Here is a 23,138-nt window from a genome sequence, read left to right on the forward strand (position 1 = left end):
TACAAGGATCTTTACGAACCTTTCCAGAAGACAGCCTGTGCGTGTTACGGCAATATAAGAAAGTGTGTACTGTTGGCAAAGTTTCTGTAAGAAGCAAATATGAGTCTAAAAGTTATGCTCGATTGCTTTTTACTATTTCTTCTCTGTCACTGTCCCTAGTGAAGTTGTGATGGAATGTTACCTCTCACTTAATCGTTTCTGCGAAAGCTAAAAGCAATCAAAGGTATGAAAACACCTGCCCCCACTCTTCTCATCTCTTGTAGCCCTTGACCAAGAGGCCCAGCAACAGGCAGAGTGCAGGGGCAAGAAGGGGACTTCCAAGAACCTCACAGCTCTGCATTTTATAGATAAAAAGCAGGGCAGTAAAACTTTTGAGCTGCTGTTTGTTAGTGGTTTGAAATTTCTATCTCATATGAAGGAAAAAATAACAAGAGTAAGGTCTGGCCAGAAGGCAAGCATCCCTAATTTTGGCAGTGCTAAGATCACTCATCCCCAGTCTCCCTTGTCAAATGACTTGGCTCACAATTATCATAGTAATTGTTCTCAAATACACTTCTGATTATTCATCACTTAAGAATCGTAAATGGTTCCATAACTTTAACAGAATGAAGTCATAGGATCCTAGCTGTTGAGAGCCAAAAGTGGTCAATTCGTTTAATTCAATCTCTTCCAACTTTATAATAAAAATCTGGGTCCACTGAGGTTAACTGGCCCCCCCCCAAATTATTCTATTACCATAAGTGCTGATTTTTGGTGTATATTATGCATGCAAGTGTGGCATATTTATCTTGACCCCTTTTCCATAGTTCAAAGTATCCATTTTTCATTAAATATCTTGAATAAACTAGAACATGCTAGACGATGGCACTTATAAACTTTTGAGGGACAATGTCATTTCTAACAGGGTTACCCACATATCTGAGTCTAGGTGGTAAAACTAGGTGCTACTTAAGCAGTAAAGAAAATATTTTCACTTACAGGCAATGTTGCATAGAACTCAGAGCTATGTCCTCCTGTGTAAATGAGTGCAAAGGAAGCAAAAAAAAGAATAAAAAGAACTGAATGTGTGGGAAGAATCTGGAAAATTAACAGCAAGATTCAGTGAAAATGATTCTATTTTTTCCTTATAAGAATACTTTAAATTACATAATTACAGATTCCAGGGAAATAGATATTTAAATCCATCAGTGACATGTGTTTGACTTCCTCATTTCCAGAGAAAATCAGAAGCTTATTTTGGTTTTTGTTCTCACTCTTCTCTCTTGCCCACCCACCTACACCGGATTGAGATATCTGACAAAGTAAAACCTTAGCACAATGGAAATTAGACTCTAGCAAAATGAGAAGCTGAAGCTGCATGGAGCTCTTTACACACTACAAAATCGAATGCTCCCACTTTTTCTTACAGACATTAGAAAGGCACAGAAATAAAATCAGATCCAACTCTCAGTTTCTATTTCGAGCAGAGGTTCTAAATGCCATCAGCTTCGATTAATGTGCTGTGTCTTAGTCACCTTGCATAAGTATGCTTCACTTAAAGGGAACCCAACTGAAGGTATTTCCTCAAACGATAACATGCTAAGGGCATGGCAGAACCCTTTTACATAAAGAAAACAAAACATGACTTTCCTTGCCTATATTTTATAAATTTCCAAACAGCCTGAAGCTTATAGCCCAAAAGAGACCCCATGAAAACCAGCTTCTAGAACTGCCACCTTCATGTTGCATAAATGATAGATGTTTCATCTTAGTGTTCAGAGAGATATTCACCATACCTGACAGAGGGGAGTATAAAAATTTAGAAATGAAATAGACATCATCTCCCTGACTTATATATTATCATTACCACTTTCCTTACCCCATGCCAGACACAGTCATTTTTCCAACTGAGCTTTTAAAATCCTTCTCCACATAGAACTTTATGCACATGGCCAATGAATGGAAATGGCGTTGAACCACTGTCACTTTGATTATGCCAGGTTCTTTTCTGAGCACTTTGCATTCATTAATTCCATTTAATATTCCCAACCCTACAGTGTTTTGTTACACTTATTTTTATTTATTCTTATTTTACAATGAGAAAACAGAGCCACAGAGAGATTAAGTAACTTGCCCAAAGTCACAGAGCTAGCAAATGGCAGAGGCAGGATGAAAACCCAGGCAACCTACCTCCAGAGACCACATCCTTCATCACGATGCTATATGGTCTCTTAAGAAATGAAAGCCAATACTGAGGGAAGATGGGATTTTAATCATCTTTTATGGAAATTTTCAAACATACAAAAAAAAGTAAAGTAAATAGTACAATAAACCCTCTTAGTTCCATCATCCAGCTTCAAGGATCATAAAAAATTTACTTATTTTTTTCATCTTTTTTGGGGGTAGGAGGCAGTGTCTGATTATTTTGCAGCAAAGCCAGAACACCGTTGTTACTTAAAATGTGGAATAATTAGGTCTGAAGATACAACGCAGTGGTGCTGAGACAGCCAGGATCTTCAGGATCTGAAGGATGTGAGGACTTTCCTCACCCCCAACTCAGGAGGGTCAGGTGCTCCCCTCTTCATATATCTCCTTCCCTTCCCCACCTACCAAATGTTGTGCAATCTTCAGCCATACCCAGACTCACAGTTCCCTACATGGATTTATTTTCACACTCCTGTCTCCCCACTGGATTCTAACTTTGCAAGAGTGAGAGCTCGGTGTCCTGATCACAATAGCTGCAGCATTGAGCTCTGTGCTTACCCCACAACAGATGCTGAAAGACGGCTGGACTGGGGAGAGGAAGTGGACAGTCTGATAGTCACGAAACCAGACAGCAAAGAAAAATGAGGCAGTTCAACAAGACATTGTTTCTACCATAATCCCCCTACCATAATCCTACCTACCTATCATCCCCCAAATTTCAGTTTATCTTACTTTCAACCAAAAATGGTCAACTAAAAAAACCAAACCAAAACAAACAAAACAAACAAACAAACACCAAGAGACATTCACATTCTAATCCCATCTCTGGGTGGACATGATCATTATCCAGAGTGTTTTGAAATGGAATGTACAATGTCAATAAGGCTTAATCTCAAATACACAAGAGCTTCTCTCAAATCTGACCTCACAGGTCCCTTTAGGTTCCTTTTTCCATGAATAAAAAATGACTCCCTCTTTGCCAATGGAACATGAGATAGATTAACGGGTGTTTTGGTAAGAGTTATTAATAATACTTCTTGGCAACTGTGAACTTACTTAAATTCATGTCAGATACAGAAAATCAAATGTATTATTTATGTAAATGTATTTTATGGTATTCATGAGCATGAATGCTGAAGTTAACATTACAAAAAGCTTTCATATTAACCCTTATTTTCATTGATTAACCTTCTAAAAGGGCTAGTGATTTTCCATTTCAGATTATTATCCCCAGAACGCAAACCCTATTAGATAATTAAAGGAACATCTACTTTTTTAAGTATTAAAATTAGAAATAAAACTCTAGAACTTAATGAAAATGGCTAATCTCTCCAATTGAGAGATCTAATTTTGAAGATTCTGAAATTCTCTCATGAAAAGCCTCAATGGTAGGATTTTAGGCCAATTCTTTGAAAGTGGCTAATTACATGCAAGGAGATACACATGTTATTAGATATCTGTGAGACTATCAGGTCAGTCTACATGATGATTTATCTCTGAATATAATCATACTTTAAATGACCTATTATCTTTTCTAGTCTTTGAGTCGTACAAAATACCTATAGGTATACCACAGTCAAGAGAAGCAACATTTTAGAGATTCTAGAAAACTAAGAAAACCACAATGATGATGAACTCCACCAACTATCAAGACCTGTGGAAGTCTTGAAAAAGTGAAAATAAGTTCCTACTACAAAATACTTCTGAAAGCTGCTCAAGTTACTCTCAGGGCTCTCTCTTTTACCATACACCTATATAAGAGAAAAATGTAAGAAAATTTCTATTGGGAAAGAATTTCTCTTGAAACTCTCTTACTGTAAAGGCCAGGTAGCATGAGAGATACTAAAATTATTAAAAGACATAGCCTTATCCTCGAAGAGCTTACAATCCATAGGAGAGACAGGGCAGAGAAACAAGTAAGTACAATGAAACAGCATGTGATAATCCACAGAAGGGATGCAAGCAAGGAACCCTAGGAGTTCCCAGGAGAAAAGACCGCTTTGGGTTCACAGATGAAGGAAGATTTTTTTAGAGGACGTGGCATTTGAATTGCACTTGAAAATGGCAGAATCTATAGAGAAATTTGGTTGGGGGAAGAGGGAGAGCATTCGGGAGATGGTTTACACTAAGACCACAATGGCAGGAAAGCACAAGGCCCTCAGAGAAAAAAGTGAATAATTCTGGTTGGCCAGTTAAGGGTATGAGGGGATGGTATGTGGGAGAGGTGAGAAGGGAACAGAGCAGGTCATGCAGAGTACCTGGAACATCTAACAAGGAACAGAAGCAAGCACAGGGGCACCATGGAGCGATCAAAACAGGCTGAAAGGGAAAATGATCTAGGACCAAGTGTCTTACAAATTACAGCATGATGATGTATGAGGAATGGTTAGGTGAGAGATGCTACAGATTTAAGCTAAGATGAGGAGAAGAATGAGGACAGACTCATGAGAGAGTGAGAACTGACCAGATTTGATCACTGAATGGAAAGGAAGGCAAAAAGAAGGTGAGAGACAATGCTGATCCTAAAATTTCCAGCCTCAGTAGCCAGATCACAGATATTATTAACAGAGTAACAGTGAGAGGAGGTGCTGGTTTGTAAAAGATAACAAAGATTCATTTGGGGGAAATGTTCAGTTTGAGGCAACTTGGGTCTGCCTGCTGGAGATGTCTGACGTCATGTGAAGTGGGGGTGAGTAGTTCTAGAGAGAGGTTGGGGCTGCAGATATGGAGTTGGTAGTGTGTCCAAAGCACCGAGAGCCGAAAGTATTGATAAGATGAGCAAGGGGAAGCCTGAAGAACTGGAAGAGACACATCTTGAGAACAAACCTTGGGTAGCTCCAACATGTTGGTCTCAGCATACAGAAGATGGACTGGCAGGCTGCACCAGAAATGGCAAGCCCTCAAATCAGGAGGTTTTCTGGATGCACCAACAGCTCCCCTACAAAAGATCTCTCAGAGCCCATCTCCGCTTCCCCAAATACAGCCCCTCTGAGAAACTCCCCAATCACCCTAATCAGAAATTAACCCTCCACCTCAACCCAGGAATGTCTATCCAGCTTTGTATCATTTTTAAGGCTGTGGGCACATACACCCTTGTGCCTTGATCATTTATACAACATCAGCCTCTCCGTCCACCTCCCCAGCTGCATCCCTACTTCCCCAATCACTCTACTACCTTCCTTCACCCAAGGTGGAGGGCCGATTCTACACCCAACAGCCAAGACCCAGGTTCAGGGGGGCCCAGAGGTCTCCCCTCTCCATGCTCAATGTCACCTGCCCCTCAAGACCCAGGAAAACCAGAGAGAGTTGTAGTTAAGCCAAAGTCACCCAGGAAAAACCAAGTTCCTAATGAATCACTGAAAAGCATCCTAAATATAGCATGGTTTGGTCACTGTGGACACTGTTTGGACTATTTATAGGTACACGAGTACCTAAAAATATGAGCTGCACACTTCCAAAGAGTTCCTTATTATACTCATGCTTCAAATTTTGAGACATCTACTGTGCCACATTGTAATTCCTAATTAGGGTGGTGTTCCTAAACTGAATCCTATGTGCATGCACTGCTTGAAGAAAGGCCATGTTCCAAGAAGGAAAAAGGAACCAACTCTGGTATCATGCTAGCTGTTTTGATGAGCTAAACCAACAAAGCTTTGCTCCTAGGGTTTGATCTAAGGACTTTTAGCCCTTTCAAAGGCTTCATATTTTACTTAATCCTTGTCATCAAAGCATTATCCCTCCACTAAAGAACAGAAATAAAAATGTTTTTGACATTAAATCTAATAACAAGTATAAGCAAAGTGTTAATGGTAACAATTCAAATAAGTGAGAAGGTTTTCCACGGTCTACTGGTGAAGTACAAATTTTACATATAGTTAGGTGGCAAATAATTTCAAGTCAATTCGAAATATTGCTTTTTAAAAAAATAGAACAGAATTCTGAATACATATTACCCTTTATTTTTTTTCTTTTCAAATTTTTATTTAAATTCTAGTTAGTTAACATATAGTGCAATACTGGTTTCTGGAGTAGAATTCAGTAATTCATCACTTACATACAACACTCAGTGCTCATCACAAGGGCCCTCCTTAATGCCCATCCCCCACCTCCCTCCAGGGACCCTCAGTTTGTTTCCCTCTCTCCCTTTTCCCCCCTCCCATATGTTCATCCATTTTGTTTCTTAAATTCCACATATGAATGAAAGCGTATGGTGTTTGTCTTTCTCTGACTGACTTACTTCACTTCACGTAATACACACTAGCTCCATCCATGTTTTGCAAATGGCAAGATTTCATTCTTTTGATGGCTAATATCCGTGTGTGTGTGTGTGTGTGTGTGTGTGTGTGCGCACATGTGCACGAGTATACCACATCTTCTTTATCCATTCATCAATTGATAGACATTTGGGCTCTCTCCATTGTTTGGTTATTGTTGCTAATGCTGTCATAAACATCAAGGTGCATTCATCCCTTCAAATCTGTATTTCTGTATCCTTTGGGTAAATACCTAGTAGTGCAATTTCTGGGTCATAGGGTAACTATTTTTAACTTTTTGGGGAACCTCCATACTGTTCTCCAGAGGGGCTGCACCAGTTTTCATTCCCACCAACAGTGCAAGAGGGCTCCCTTTTCTCCACATCCTCACCAACACCTGTTATTTCTTACATTCCTAATTTTAGCCATTCTTACAGGTGTGTGGTGGTATCTCGTTGTGGTTTTGATTTGTATTTTCCTGATGGTAAGTGATGTTGAGCATCTTTTCATGTGTCTGTTAGCCATCTGGATGTTTTCTTTGAAAAACTGTCTATTCATGTCTTCTGCCCATTTCTTAACTGGATTATTTGTTTTTTGGGTGTTGAGTTTGATAAGTTTACTTTATAGATTTTGGATACTAGCCCTTTATCAGATATGTCATTTGCAAATATTTTCTCTCATTCTGTAGGTTGCCTTTTAGTTTTGTTGATTGTTTCCTTTGCTGTGAAGAAGCTTTTTTTCTTGATGAAGTCCCAACACTTCATTTTTGCTTTTGTTTCTCTTGCCTCCAGAGACATGTCTAGTAAGAACTTGTTATGGCCGAGGTCGAAAAGGTTGTTGCCTCCTCTAGGATTTTGATGGAGTCCTGTCTCACAGTTAAGTCTTTTAACCATTTTGAATTTATTTTTGTGTATGGTGTAAGAAAGTGGTCCAGTTTCATGCTTCTACATGTAGCTGTCCAGTTTTCCCAACACCATTTGTTGAAGAGACTGTCTTTTTTTTTTTCCATTGGATATTCTTTTCTGCTTTGTCAAAGATTAGTTGACCATATAGGTGTGGGTCTATTTCTGGGTTTTCTATTCTGTTCCATTGATCTCTGTGTCTATTTTTGTGCCAGTACCATACCATCTTGATAAGTACTGCTTTGTAATGTTGCTTGAAGTCTGGAATCGTGATGCCTCCAGCCTTGCCTTTTTTTTTTTTTTTTTAAGATTTATTTATTTGAGAGAGAGAGAGCATGAGCAGGGGGAGGGGCAGAGAGAGAAGGAGAGAAACAGACCCTGCACTGAACACAGAGCCCGACATGGGCCTCGATCCCACAAGCCTGAGATGATGACCTGAGCCGAAATCAACTAAAACTGAGCCAAAATTAACTGACTGAGCCACCCAAGCACCCCTGCTTTTCTTTCTCAAGATTGCTTTGGCTATTTGGGGTCTTTTGTGGTTCATACAAATTTTAGGATTGTTTTTCTAGCTCTGTGAAATATTCTGGTAGTATTTTGATAGGGATTGTGTTAAAAGTGTAGATTGCTTTGGGTAGTATAGACATTTTAACAATGTTTGCTCTTCCAATCCCTGAGCATGGAATGCTTTTTCCATTTCTTTATGTCCTCTCCAATTTCTTTCATAAGTGTTCTATAGTTTTCAGAGTACAGACCTTTTACCTCTTTGGTTAGGTTGGCTCCTAGGTATCTTATAGTTTTTGGTGTGAATACATATTACTTTTAATATGAATTCTTTATAGTAGGAGTTATTTTCCCTGGCATATTATAGCTATTGTCTCTCTGGGTGCTCAGGGTGTCCCTCTCTAGTGTCCTTTGAAGCAGAGGTGAGAAGAAATACCCTAAGCACCCCTGGAATGATTCTGTCCACACCTGTCAGCTCTCCTTCAGTAAAAGCTGCTGCCATGGGAACAAAGCTCAAGTCATCTTGTAATTTTTTTTTTTTTTAAGAAATCAAGGCTTTAGCATCTTCCTTGGAAAGATACATACCATGTGAGATTTCTTATCACTCATGCTCCCTCTGAAAGAGAAACATGCCACTGGGAATTTTACTACTAAAAGCGATGACAAATAGTTGCTCCTATATTTAAAAATCTTCACACTGTCAATATGCACACACATATCTACAAATAGGAGTTCCACATTTGCAAATAGTTCTTTATTATATTCACATTTCAGACTTTGAGACATTTACTGTGCCATGATGGACTCCATAATGACAATGGTATTCCTAATATGAATCCTGTGTGAAAGCAGTTCAGAGATGCAGCACCTTTAGGAAACTAAGTGAGCAAAAATCTCTCAGAAACTGCTTACAAACACATCAAGATGAAGGAAAATGTCATGTACGACTTTAAGAATAACTAGGTAGACCAGCATTTAGAACTGTAAAAGCGCAAATGCGCCGCACATCGACTCCATAAACCCCTGAAAGGACCAAGAGCAAGCTCAGAGAAAGGAAATTTTAAAAAATAATATGAATCAATCTCATTCTCAAACTCCACCCCCCACCCCACCTTGCTCTCTGTCTCTTTCCCTTACTACTTCAGCCTGATTCAACTACTATAGTCCCCCCCAAACAACCCTCATAAGAATACATAAGAACCTCTAAGACTTTCCTGGCCTTCAGGCAAGTTCTTGCTAACCAACATCTGAGATGTCATGGCTTCGGATCCAATAACAATGACTTTGAAGTTGACAGGCTGAGATGGCTGAGTTGACAGGCCTTGGTCATCAAAGGCTCAGCTGAATAGGGCAGCCTCCAGATCTTCTTTAGGAACAATGGCTAGTTGTGACTTACTCTGAGACTGTTAATTCAGACTTTATAAAATATAGCTGACAACACCAGTCTCACGAACCGGCCCTACAAGTAGCATCATTCAGCTAATGGGGACCTTTCTGGGCACAGAGCTGAAGAGGTTCAGCTGTGCTTTTTTTATATTTTCAACATCATTTGGTTAACTTTTAGAAATCCAGCCAAGTGTTCCACGAAAATGAAGGCATTACAGGTAATCCCAGGTGACTAAAAGGTTTCTCACCACCACTATTTAATACATGTTTCAGGTAACACCTGTTTTGGATCTTTCTTTGACTTCTTACATAGAATCCATGGAGCAAAGGGCTCCTGGAATCAGTCCCTGGATAAGTCATTTCCTATATTTTAAAGTCTTTTTCTGGCACCTTAACTCCTCATAACTGAAAAATGATAGGGCCAAACAGCCTTTTTTTCCTCAGTAGACTCTTATCTAAAGTCCTAACAATGGTAGATTAACGTAGTCAAATCAAATCTTTCATACACAAAGAAATGAACCGATTACACACGCATGCTGATCCACCCGCCCCAGCGTGGCCCGAGGGGCGCATCCCGCGGGGAGCTGCGCGCGCCGGCCCCGCCCACTTACGGTTGGCCAGCCGGCTCTGCTCGGGCTGCGCGCTGTCCGCGGACTGGGTGCTGGAGACCGAGGACACGCTGGAGCTCCGCACGAAGCCAAAGGCCGCCAGCTTGGCTGCCGGGAGACGCGAGTATCCGGGAGGACGAAGTCCAGATTTTGGTAGATTGGATTTTGCAGCATTTGAACCCGAGGCTTTCTTTAAATCTGCTATGATGAACAAAAACCAAACCAAAAAAAAAAAAAAATCGGTTGACAACAAGATAGAGAATACTCGAATATCAGCCTAGCTCTCTCATAAACAGGCCACAGTTAATCTTGCGGGGTGTGCTGTAGCATAAACACATCTTTATGAGAAAAGCCCCTCGCTGAGGCCTGGGAGCTTCAGAGAACGCAAATAGGAGAGGCAGCAGGCAGATGAGACAAGAACGGACAAACTAGCCCTATTACATGACCATAAATAAAGGTAAAGAGGGCTTAGGAAGCTGAATGGAAGGAACACTTACTGTTGCACGTTGCCCTAGAATTGTGAAATTACATTCACCTTAAAATCTGACATGCAAAGAGCGCTTGTGGCAAATATTCATCAGCAATTTTAAATGGTATGTGGTAATTCGTGGGAGCATGTACAAAGAACCGTTTGCTAACATTCTGTTGGTGGTAGGAATGAGGTGAGCACAAACTGTGGAGCTGGCCAGGTTGAAATCCAGTCTCTGTCATTTACTAGCTATGTAACCTCGGGCACTTGACCCGACACTTTAGAACCACAGTTTCCTCCCATGGAAGGACTGGGGCTGATAAAACTGGCCTCAAAGGTTTAATATAAATATTATTGCTTGTAACAGAACTTTATAGATGCTCCAATTAACACTAGGGTTTTTTTTTTCTTTCTCCATGATCTGGTTTTATGTTAAACTAAAATTCAAAAAATAAACTAAACTTCAAAATTAGTTTCCAGATATATACAAAGCCAGCTAATTTTGAAATAATAAAACATCATGCTATAAATCTACCATCTCAGCATGATGATATTGTGAACCAGGCTCTGTTCATGGCCACTGCAGTGATCACCTCCACACTATAAGTCTTTCGATACCAGATAGAATCAGGATGTTATCATGCACAAATGCTCTTGAATATTCCTTAAAAGGAGAAAAGGCCAAACGTCCTAATGTTCTGTATAATCCCTAGTCAAGCCATTTATCAACTTTCACCTGCCATATTTACTGTGAGTGCTTATATACAGATCCTTCAGCAAAGTTTCTCACTCTTTATTATCTACTGAAAGATTAACCAGGTTGTAGACTAATGAACATTTATTTAAAGAAACTGATGTCTAAAAATCAATGGAGAATCTACACTAGAAATAAATCTAAGTATGGAAATCTGTGGAGAACCAATAGATGCCAATCTGGTCCAATGGTGCCTCTTCCTCTACTAGGAGCTCCCCTCCGAGTGAGGCTGTAGCCAATTGTACATCAGATGAAAGCAGAATATGCACAACTACGGTTTCCTGATTTCTGGGTCAGGACTAGGAGGAGTAGGAATCAGGTGAGTGCAGGGGGAAGAGAGAACGGGCGTCTGGGGCTGCAATATTCCCAATTCAGTTCTGTCCTTCTGCTTGGGAAAAAATGTTCAAATATCATGAGAAATAGTCACTGTTTAATAAGTAGTAACGGCCCTTCTGTATCAGCAACTAAATGTCAGGTCAATGCCTTCAATTGCTGTTCTATCATTTTGAATACTCGGAGATGATATCCCCAGAAAAATGAAAGTGTCCCCATAGATCAGATAAATTTTCACAATAAATTTACACCAACACAATTTTGGATAATGTCTGTAAAACAGTAAGACAGTTGCTAAAAAATCAGATATAATTTCAATAATAAGTATACATTAAACCCATCATGTTTTGATACTAATTTCAGTTATAGACAGAGTATAACCTCTTTCCCAACCCAGTTAATCAATAAGTGATTTAAGATTGGACAAAATCAAGTGAGAAGAATATGAATAAATGTTTTTTTCTAGAAAACAAACCCATATTTCAGAATGAAGAAAAGGTCAGAATTCCTAACAGAACACCTTAGCATGTAATAAACATTTAATATTCATTTAAGAATGAAAACTAGACACTCCTAGGTGGCTCAGTCAGTTGACCGTCCAACTCTTGATTTTGGCTCAGGTCATGATCAGGTCATGGGATCAAGCTCTGCATAGGGCCCCATCCTCAATGTGAAATCTGCTTAAGATTATTTCCCTCTCCCTCTACCCCTCCCCCCGCTCAGGCACTTGCACGCATGCACTCTCTCTCTCTAAAACAAATAAATATCTTAAAAAATGAAAACTAAGTTTATTAAATCATGACATAAGACAATAAAGGCACTGAAAATGTTCAAAGAGGAATTTATCATATTCTACCCTTACCTATATTTAATGATTGTTCATGTCTTCAGTAGAAAGGTAGTGTGAACATGCAGAGAGGGAACTCAACAACACAGGATCCCAAGTAGACATGACATAGGTCTCTAAGTGAGTTCTGGGCTTTCACTTTCCCTTAGTCCATCTTTCCCTTTTAATAAAGGCACATATTGTGAGAGTATGTGTGTGTGCGTGTGTGTAGGCTACTTGTAGGAGTATGTCTTACCCCAACTCTCTGTATACATAACTTTTCTAAATTTAATGTAATCCATACATCAAGTTACTACCCAGTGGTCTCCCCTTCTACCAAATACATCTCACAAACAGTTCACATACCTTCAGAGTTTGGAAGAACAGGTCTCATTCTTTGGAAACCATCAGTGCCTGGCACAGTGGTTTTGACAAATTATTCACTCAGGGTTAGCTGAAGTCTGCAGCAGCCAAGCTTGCACAACATTAACAGAGCCTGCTGTGTGAGTTGAATACCTCCACTGGTTTCTCCTGCATGAGAACTGGGTTGTAATGGGGTTCTAAACTCTGCTTTCTAAACAAGCACCTCCGTGATTCTCATTCAGATAGTGCAGGGAGCATACTATGGGGTGAAAGCATCAACAGAACATGCCATATCAGCCTGGGAAAGGCGCTCTTCAGCATTACATTCAGCCGCTTTGACTGAATGTGCCTTAATTTAATCTTCGTTTCTCATAAAAGGAATTTATTTATAAAAATGTGCACTCTTTACTATTTCTCAAGTGCAGCATGTCAGAAGAATATATTTTTTAAAGTACGTAGTGTCCTTGGACTATTCAAGAATACAGACTTTGATGGAAATAACATATCAAAGTGCACAATAAGTCCTCAATAAACAAACAATGACATTAAACAAAACTGAACGGGCACATAAGAGAGACATCGTCCATGATAGTGGCACAAGGAGCTTCATGGACACCTTCTCCAGTGAAACAACCATAATTAGTAAAAATTATTTTAAAAAACAACAATCATTTAAAGTTTCTAGAAATTGTTCTAAGAGCATACAGCAAATAAAGAAATCTTTATATATGAAAATCTACTATATCCCAGTAAGAACAGTCAGACTGGATGGCACTTGAGCCTGACCCACTCCTTTCCTCCTCTGCAACCCTGTCCATCTCAGCATGATGAAAGCTCTACTCAGGGTGGCTGGGACCAAGGCAACAGGATTCCTCTCCCACTGGTCCAGAACTACCATATCCCACTGGGAGAGGCAGGCCACCACCATTTCCCATCCCTATGCCCTCCCCCCAAGTCCACGTTGTAGGGACTAAATTACATGCAAGCAAGAGGCCAAGAGGTCAGGGGACCCTTCCTTTGCCCAGCCCCAAGCAAGAGGACCAAGGCTGTACCCTAGGCACAGCAGGCCAAAAATACTGGGGCCCTAATCACTGTTTCCCTGGCTAACTTGTAGGCTAGAAGTTCAATATCAGAAGAGGTAAACGGAGAAGAACAGACACTACTCCCCTGCCTAGCAGCCACCTGTAAATCAGGATTACCACTCCTAAAGGAGCAGACCACTGTCCCTGCCACACCCCCCAGCAGAGTCATAACTAAGAGATTTGCCCAAAGGTAGAGATAGGCCATAAGAACAAAAATCACTGAGGCACTCTTCTTAAAAAAGAAGAAAGCTGTCACATCAATAAAGTAATCTTCCATCTAAAGATACTGAAGAAAGAACAACAAACTAAACATAAGTAGAAGGAAGGAAATAATAAATACTAGAATGGTAATAAATATATACAAAATGGAAAAGTAAAAGAGAAAGTCAACAAGTCAAATTTGGTTTTTAGAAAGAGCAACAAAGTTGACAAACCTTTAGTTACACTGCCCAAGAAAAAAGGAAATAAGACTCAATTTGTTAAATGAGGAATGAAAGAGAGGGCATCACTACTAATCTTACAAAACTAAAAAGAATCGTAAGGGAGTATTACAGATAACCTAGTGAAATGAACATGTTCCTGAAAAACACGAAGGAAAAACAAGAAAGAAATAGAAAATCTGAATATACTTAAAAGAAATTGAATTGGTAATCCAAAACCTTCCTACAAAGAAAAGCCCAGACCCAAATGTCGTCAATAGGTCAATAGAGAATTCTAACAAGCATTTAAAGAATTTATACCAGTTCTTCACAAACCATTCCAGGAAGGGTTGGGGAGTTGCCCGGGGGGGGGGGGGGGGGGGGCGGGGGGGAGAGAAACACTTTCAAACTCATTCTATGAGGCTAGTGTTACTTGATAACCAAACCAGACAAAAAATATCACGAAAAAAAGAAAACTCTTACAGATGCAAAGTTCTCATCAACATATAGCAAACTGAAATCAGCCACATATAAAAAGTATTACATACCATAACCAAGTGAGATTTACCCCTGGAATGAAAGATTGGTTTAACATGGAAATCAATGTACTATGCCATATGAATAGAACAAAGAAAAACCACATGACCATCTCAATAGATGCAGAAAAATCACTTGACAACTTCCAAGAGCATTTCATGATAAAACACTTAACAAACTAGGAATAATAGAAAAATGTCCTCGACTTGATAAGGGGATTGGGGAAAAAAATCCATAGCTAACATCATACTCACTGGAAAAAGACTGAATGTTTCCCCCATAGATCAAGAACAAGGCAAGGATGTCTGCTCTCATCACTTCTACGCGATATTTTATGGAAGGTTCTAGTCAGGACAATTGGGTAAGAAAATTAAAAGGCACACAGATTGGAAACAAGAAGCAAAACTTTATCTGTAGATCACACAATCTTGTATATAGAAAACCCTATGAAATCTACTAAAAACTTAACAATAAATGAGTTCAATACACAAAAATCAATTGTATTTCTATATACTTGCAATAACTAAACCAAAAATGAAATTAATAAAATTTCATTTACAGTAGCATCAACAAAATAAAATATTTAGGAACTGTAGTAAGGGGTTGGACTCCCTTTTTGTGTTTATGTTTGACTACTAACAGCTATCAGGTTTCAAACCCCACACCCCTTTTTATACTGCCCACCCCTGTTCTGCCCCAGATCTGGGAAAACTGGTAAGAAAGCCCAGTACTGCCTCCTTTGGTGCCGGCAGGCAAGTCAAACTACACAAGCCCCTTCTCAGGTCTGCGGGAATTCCAACCCCCACCCCCCACCCCGACAACAATAAAGTAAGTTGAGTCAGTGTCCTTCCCTTGCTCTCTCAAGTCATTTCAGACCTGTTTGAGAGGCCGGCTCTGCTCCCCCCAGACACTTCAGTCATGTGAGTAATAAACTCCCTCATAAACTGCTTTGTATATGGTATCATCGGTACTGACATCCAAACCAAACTTTGGGTGGAGGGCCACCCTATCTCTTCAGGTGACCACAACAACAGGTGGTATGACCAGGATGCTGAGACAGGGACCCCTACCACCGAGAGCCTATCTTCATGTTTTGCTTGCTAGCTGACTCTGCTACCTGATAGAAAACACACACTGGGGCACCTGGGTGGCGCAACTGGTTAAGCATCCAACTCCTGGTATTGGCTCAGGTCGTGATCTCAGGGTCATGAGATGGAGTTCCATGTTGGGTTCTGGGCTGTGTACAGAATCTGCTTGAGTTTCTCTTTCCCTCTCTCTCTGCCCCTCCTGCTCCTGTGCTCTTTCTCTCTCTCTAAAATAGATAAATAAATCTTAAAAAAACAAAAAACAAAAAACAGGAAAGCAAGAAAGCACGCACTTGGAGCTGCTGCTTGGTGGCCAGCTCATGCTTTGAGCTGTGCCGCTCTGCTTTGCATTCGTGAGTCCTACGGAGCCTCTGTCAGATTAGCCTGACCCACGCTGGAGACGGGAATGCGACTGGGGTGGAGTCTTTAGTGTGGCTTTGGGTCTTGTATCTTAGCCTGCACCTATCTGCATGTCTTAGAATGCAGCTGTAACTGATGCCAGGCTCAGGGGAAAGACTACCTCTTGCCGCATACAGGCCCACTGGGTGATCAGTCATGAAGAAGCTGTCATCAGAGGAAAAAGCACATACAAAAAAAGAGAAAAAGCAGTATGTGAAGTGCTGAGGTCTGCAGTCCTAAAAGCGAATGACTCCGCAGGCCCCTTAAATACCTCTGTTGCTGCTGCTGCCTATGCCTCTGTCCCCACAAAAATCCTGATTCTCAGGGTTAGAGAGAAAAACACCCATGGCATCTCTGTAGCACAGCAAAAGGGGTTAACGCAAATCCTCCTTAAGCCTGGGGTCCTTAAGTTTGTTAAAGTAATACTGTCATGGGAGAGGCCCTCAACCCTGATGATACTGATGGGAAGCTCTCCGGGGGAAATCTACACACATAAGGGGAGTAGAGAGAACTCTCAGTAAAAACAACAAGGGAAAAAAAGGAATACGGGGGTGGAGGAAGGAGAAGGGAAGAAGCCCGAATTTGGCAGAATAAACAAAAAACTGAAACAGAGGTCTACAGTTGGACCCAATTGGAAATCAAAAATTCACTAAAAGAATTTATACACCAAAAGATACAAGGGCACTGGCTTTGGTACCTCTATAACGTAGATTCTGAATTAATCTTAACATCTCCTTAAATGTACTAATTGGCAAACCTTTATGACTTTAATCAATACTGGGGCTCAAACTATAGCTATGCCTGGGGATCTCATTAAATTTAGATAATATATCCCTTGTAATATTCTATAATCTTAAGGGAGTCACTGAATGAGAAATAAAGGAAATATAGATATGCTTCATCTTAGCCATGAGAATTATTGTTTTGTCTCAATTTCCCAGAGTCAGAGCATCCATTACCCTAAAATATACTATAGTAGGCACAAACACTCTGTGATTAATAAGTTTAGAGAAAATTCCAGTTTTGACACATAAAAACCTTGGCTTGACAAAATGGGACCCTATAGACGGTAATGCCAGTGAGAGCAGTTAATAGGACTCACTGTAAATTAAAGCAAGGCCTGCAACAACTGAAACCCATTACAAGAGACCCCTGCTGCTTATTTAACAAGCCACGCTGGTCCATTCTTAGTCCTTCAGTCACAGTTTTCCTTCACTTCTGAAGGGATGCAACACACCTTTACAGAGCAGCTGCCCCTGGAGTACGTCCACAGCCTTGCCATCGCACACAGTCCTTGTAGGCTAGATCTTACCTGGATCCACCTTTCTCCAGGAGCACAGGTCTGACGTTACAATGACGACATCTTCCTCTGAGGACGTTTATATCACACACTCATTCAGGACATATAAATACAAAGACACTCATAAAAAAGGGATGGGCCACTGCCTAGCACTGTGTGCAAGGCCCTGCCACCTTAATTAAATTCCTACAAATTATTTGATAAAGTGTGGGGTACTCCATCCCTGATACTGTCAAGAAACAGCTAGCGATTCTCTCAACATCCAAAATATTAAAAGAAGCCGGGGGTCTTTTAACTCCTTTGGGTTTGGGAGGCAAAGTATTCTTCCTCTGCAAATTTTACTTAAGCCCATTTATGCTGTTACTTGCAAAGTGGCTCACCTTTCATGGGATCCCCTCCAACAAAAGACTCTAGAATCTGTCCCAACTTGCAATCAATACATACTTCCATTAGCGCCCTCAGAGACACTCTTAACTGCAGAGGCTTTAGCAACCTTTCTCAGGCCTTCTGGAGTTTCTAGACCACCAACGATGATTTTAAGTTGCTCATGGGTTTCTGGTCTAAGAAACTGACCTCCCTGGCCCTGCAATATACAATATTAGAGTGGCAATGACTCGGCACATACTGATCTCCCCTGAAAAGTAAAGCTCTTTTCTGCCCTGAACCTGTGACCCTCCATACCAAGGCCCCCCATATGCCTTAGGCTGGTTATGAAAGTAGCATTCCACAAACTCAGCATAGGTAGCCTGCACTTCTTGCTACAGGATGGACCAAACCTGGGCCCTATGGCATAGCCCACCTGCAGAAAGGGGTGGCCTCCCTGTCCTCAGTCCCTTCTCTGATGTCACAGTACTAGAGGACATCGCTCTTCTCCCAGACACACTGGCTACTTGTGGAGCCCTTTAGGATCACCTGATGAACAGCAGTGGGAATCCGTGTACTTCACAGATGGATCCATAGCCGTCACACATGACAGAGCTTGTGGAGAGCCCCTGCTTTTCAACCCGTAACAGAGACGTTCCTGAAAAGGATGCAACCCAAGCGTCCCACAATTAGACAAACTTCAAATCGTCATCTAATACCGGATGCTGTGGTCCCAGTCAGTCCCATCTGCACGTTTTTACACTCTTGGGCCATTGCCATTGGCCTGGCTGTCTGGTCCAGCCAGGGGCAGTAACAATTCCTTCTTCTGGGTTGTGCTCTTTAAGGTTAAAAAAATAAATAAAAAGTCTGAGAATCTTTTTGTGCTACAGAGACCCAAACAATAAAATTAAGGTCACACATGTTTCTACACTCCCTACAGCCACACTACAAGCTCTTACCATGACAGTCCTTATCTACTTTTGGAGTTCTAAACATTACTGATAGTGAACAAAGCAATCATTTTGCTTCTCAGAATACATAACACTGGGCTCTTGAACAAGACATTCAATGGAAATTTTACCTTCCTTAATGACCTTAGGCTGCAAGCTTCATAGAGCACTATAATGGCTTACAAAACAAGTTCAAATTCAATTAAATATAGTACATTTTAGTCATCAAATATCAGAGCTCTCCGGCTCCTCGCATCTGAAAGAGCTCATAAGCAAGTGTGGTGTTCCCCTCTTGGCACCTGTGGGAAAACCAAACCACTCAAACACCTGTCTGAGTACGGAACACTCACTGTGCCCCACTCCCTAACCACAAAAAAACTCCAAATGAATCTCCTTTCCTTGCTCTCATTCAAGCCATTCGGACCTCCCTGGAAGACCTGCTCTGCTCTCCCCAGAAACATGAAATATGTAGATAATAAGGCTTTTTACACCCTCTTGAGGTATGTTTGTGGCAATATCAATCTCCATAGGAAAGAGAAGCAAATGAGGGCTTTCCATCTCATTGTCTAAGGTAGCTACGCATCACCCCACTGTTAAGGTTCCAATTACAGTTGACCTTTAAACAACAGAGGTTTGAACCGTATGGGTCCACTTACACCTGTTTTCTTTTTTTCCAATAAATACAGTACAGTGTTGTAAGAGTATTTTCTCTTCTTTATGATTTTCTTAATAACATTTCCTTTTCTCTAGCTTATTCTAAGATTACAGTACATAATACATATAACATAAAATACGTGTTAATCAACTGTATGTTGGCTTCTGGTCAGCAGTAAGTCTTCAGGTTAACATCACTAGTAAAGTATTTGGGGAGACAAAAGTTACACACAGATTTCTGACCACACACGGGGATTGGCACTCCTAACCCCCACACTGTTCAAGGGTCAACTGTGTGTGAGAACCAAGGTACGGGTTTTTGGGGTTTTGCTTTGTACGAATTTTACTCATACCAGAGTGCTTGAAAGTATGAAATGCACTGCTTCTCGACTATAAAGCTATTTCATGAAAAGGCTACTCTGTAATATTTCATTTTGCTTTATTATAAATCCAAATTACCTGAATATTTTCCTAATACTAAACAGGAATCTGAACAAATTTGGGGTTCATCTATATTTTCAAGGTGGCTATGCCAGGAATAAACTTAACAAAGTATAAAACTTATTCTCTAAAAACTGGAAAACATTGTTAAAATAAATTAGAGAATACACAAAAAAGTGGAAAACATTCTATGTTCATGGAACAACTCACTGTTGTTCAAATGGCACTACTCCCCAAATTGATCTAAAGATCAATGCAATCCCTATCAAAATTCTAGCTGGCTTCTTTGCGGAAACTGACGAGCTGATGCTAAAATTCATGTGGAAATTCAAAAAAACACAGAATAGTTCAAATAATCTTGAAAAATAAACACATAGTTAGAGGGCTCATACGTCTAATTTTCAAAACTCAGTGCAAAGCTAGAGTAATCAAGGCTGCATGGTACTAGCATAAGGATAGCCACAGCTTAATATAAGAGAACTGAGTTTCCAGACATAATCCAACATTTATGGTCAATTGAATTTCAACAAGGCTGACAAGTCCATTCAATGGGGGAAAGAAATGGTTTGTTAACAAATGGTGCTGGGACAACTGGGTATACATACGTGTAAGAAGGATGTTAGACCACTACATCCTGTCATATCAAAAAAAAAATCTCAGAAATGGATTAGAGAATTCAATATAGATGCTAAAATTATAGAGCTCTTAGAAGAAAACATAGTTATACATTCACATGACCTCAAATTAGGCAATAATTTCTTATACGTGACACAAAAAGCATAAGCAACAAAAGAAAAAAATAAACTGAATTTCAACCAAAGTAAAAGCTTTCAAAATTAAAATCACCATGAGACAACATCTCATGCCTGTCAGAATGGCCATTATCAAAAAGATAAGAGACAAGGCGCCTGGGTGGCTCAGTCGGTTAAGTGTCTGCCTTCGGCTCAGGTCATGATCCCGGGGTCCCGGGATCGAGCCGCATCAGGCTCCCTGCTCAGCGGGGAGCCTGCTTCTCCCTCTCCCTCTGCTGCTCCCCCTGCTTGTGCACTCTCTCTCTCTCTCTGTGTCAAATAAATAGAATCTTAAAAAAAAAAAAAGATAAGAGACAAATACTGGTGTGGAAGTGGAGAAGAAGAAACACTTGTTCATTGTTCCTGGGTTTGGGGAAATTGGTACAGCAACTACAGCAAACAGTATGGAGAACTCTCAAAATATTAAAATGATCCAGCAATTCCACTTCTGGGAATATACCCAAAGGCAAAGAACATAAAAAAGATATCTGCACCCCCACGTTCATAGCAGCATAATTTACAACAGCCACGACATGGAAACAACCTAAATATCTATCAAGAGATGAATGGGTAAAGAGATTATTTTATAGAGACACACACAAACTGGAATATTATCCGGCCATTAAAAAATGAAAAAGTTGCAACAACATGGATGGCATTTGAAGGCATTATGCTAAGTAAGATAAGTCAAAGACAAATACTATACGATCTCACTTACACAGGGAATCTCAAAAGAAAACAACAACAACAACAACAAAACAAAATGAACTCAGAAAGAGACATCAGACTTGTGGTTACCGGAAGCAGGAGGCTGGCAGAGGGGGAACTGGAGAAAGATGGTCAAAAGGTACACACTTCCAGTTGCACGATTAATAAGTACTAAGGGGATGTAATGTACACCATAAGGACTACACCTAACACAGCTAACGTTGCTATGTGATATACAGAGAAGTTGTCAAGAAAGTAGATCCTGACAATTCTCATCACAAGGAGGTAATATTTGCCTTTATCCTTCTTTCTTTCCTTTTTACTGTGTCTATATGAGAAGATGGATGTTATCTGAACCCCCTTTGGCAATCATTTCACAATATATGTAAATCACACTATCATGCTGTATGCATCAAAGCTATACAGTGATGTATGCCAATTCTCAGTAAAACTGAGAAAAAATGTGAAAGCTTTTATATTCGAAAGACACTATCGAGAAAGTGGAGGGGGGGAGGACATCCTAAGAATGGGAGAAAATATTTGCAAAAGATATATCTGATGGCTTTCTAGTATCCAAAATACATGAATAACCATATAACCCAACCATGAAAAGAAAAATAAAGTAATGAATCATGGAATTTTACATCAAAAACTAGAGATGTACTATATGGTGACTAACATAATATAATAAAAAATATTTTTAAAAAAGAAAACAAAAAGAAAAATTACCAAATTTTAAAATGAGCCAATCATTTGAGTAGATAGTACTCCAAAAAAAAAAAAAATGCAGTGCCACTAAGCCTATGGCAAGATGCATAACATCCTCAGCCATCAGGAAAATGCAAATCAAAGCCAGAATGAGAAACCACCTCGTACTCGCTAGAATAACTATAATTTAAAAAGACAGACATTAGCAAGTGTTGGCAAGAATACGGAGTGGGACCTCATACGTGGATGGTAGGAATGTAAAATGGTGCCGCCACTTTGGAAAACAATTGAGCAGCTCCTCAAAAAGTTAAACATACAGGTAGCATATGATGGAACAATTCTACCTCTAGGTATGTCCCTCAGAGAAATGAAAACATAGGCCCTGCAAAAACTTGCACGTAAATATTTCATAGTGGCACTGTGCAAAACAAACAAAAGGTAGAAAAATGAAAATGTGCATCAACTAATGAATGGATAACCAAAATGTGGAATGCCAATGCCAATACACTAGAATATTTTTTTTGCCATTAAAAGGGCCGAGATGCCCTTCAACAGATGACTGGATTAAGAAGATGTGGTCCATATATACAATGGAATCTTACTCAGCCATCAAAAAGAACGATTTCTCAACATTTGCTGCAACATGGATGGGACTGGAGGAGATAATGCTAAGCGAAATAATTCAAGCAGAGAAAGACAATTATCATATGGTTTCACTCATTTACGGAACATAAGAAGTAGGAAGATCGGTAGGAGAAGAAAGGGAAGAAGAAAGGGGGGGGGGTAAACAGAAGGGGGAATGAACCACGAGAGACTATGGACTCTGGGAAACAAACCAAGGGCTTCAGAGGGGAAGGGGGTGGGGGAATGGGATAGACCGGTGGTGGGTAGTAAGGAGGACACGTATTGCATGGTGCACTGGGTGTTATACGCAACTAATGAATCATCGAACTTCACATCAAAAACTAGGGATGTACGGGGCGCCTGGGTGGCACAGCAGTTGAGCGTCTGCCTTCGGCTCAGGGAGTGATCCTGGTGTTATGGGATTGAGCCCCACATCAGGCTCCTCCGCTATGAGCCTGCTTCTTCCTCTCCCACTCCCCCTGCTTGTGTTCCCTC

At 40.3% G+C, this 23,138-nt stretch overlaps 1 protein-coding gene across 2 annotated transcripts in view; it reads right to left on the reverse strand.

Moving 5' to 3' along the window:
• The window catches only part of MTUS2 (microtubule associated scaffold protein 2), a 555,967-nt gene that overhangs the window by 306,493 nt on the left and 226,336 nt on the right, over positions 1-23,138 (reverse strand). The window contains exon 5 of one of the 2 annotated variants that reach the window (XM_045797034.2): positions 9,841-10,035. In XM_045797034.2, the coding sequence (XP_045652990.2) occupies positions 9,841-10,035 (195 nt within the window). Of the gene's footprint in view, positions 1-9,840; positions 10,039-23,138 lie in introns of both variants that reach the window. The other variant, XM_045797033.2, reaches the window with a different exon arrangement.

The sequence above is a fragment of the Ursus americanus genome, chromosome 10, assembly GCF_024610735.1.
Source record: "Ursus americanus isolate L20-20 chromosome 10, mUrsAme1.1.p, whole genome shotgun sequence".
In the NCBI taxonomy this organism is placed as follows: domain Eukaryota; kingdom Metazoa; phylum Chordata; class Mammalia; order Carnivora; family Ursidae; genus Ursus; species Ursus americanus.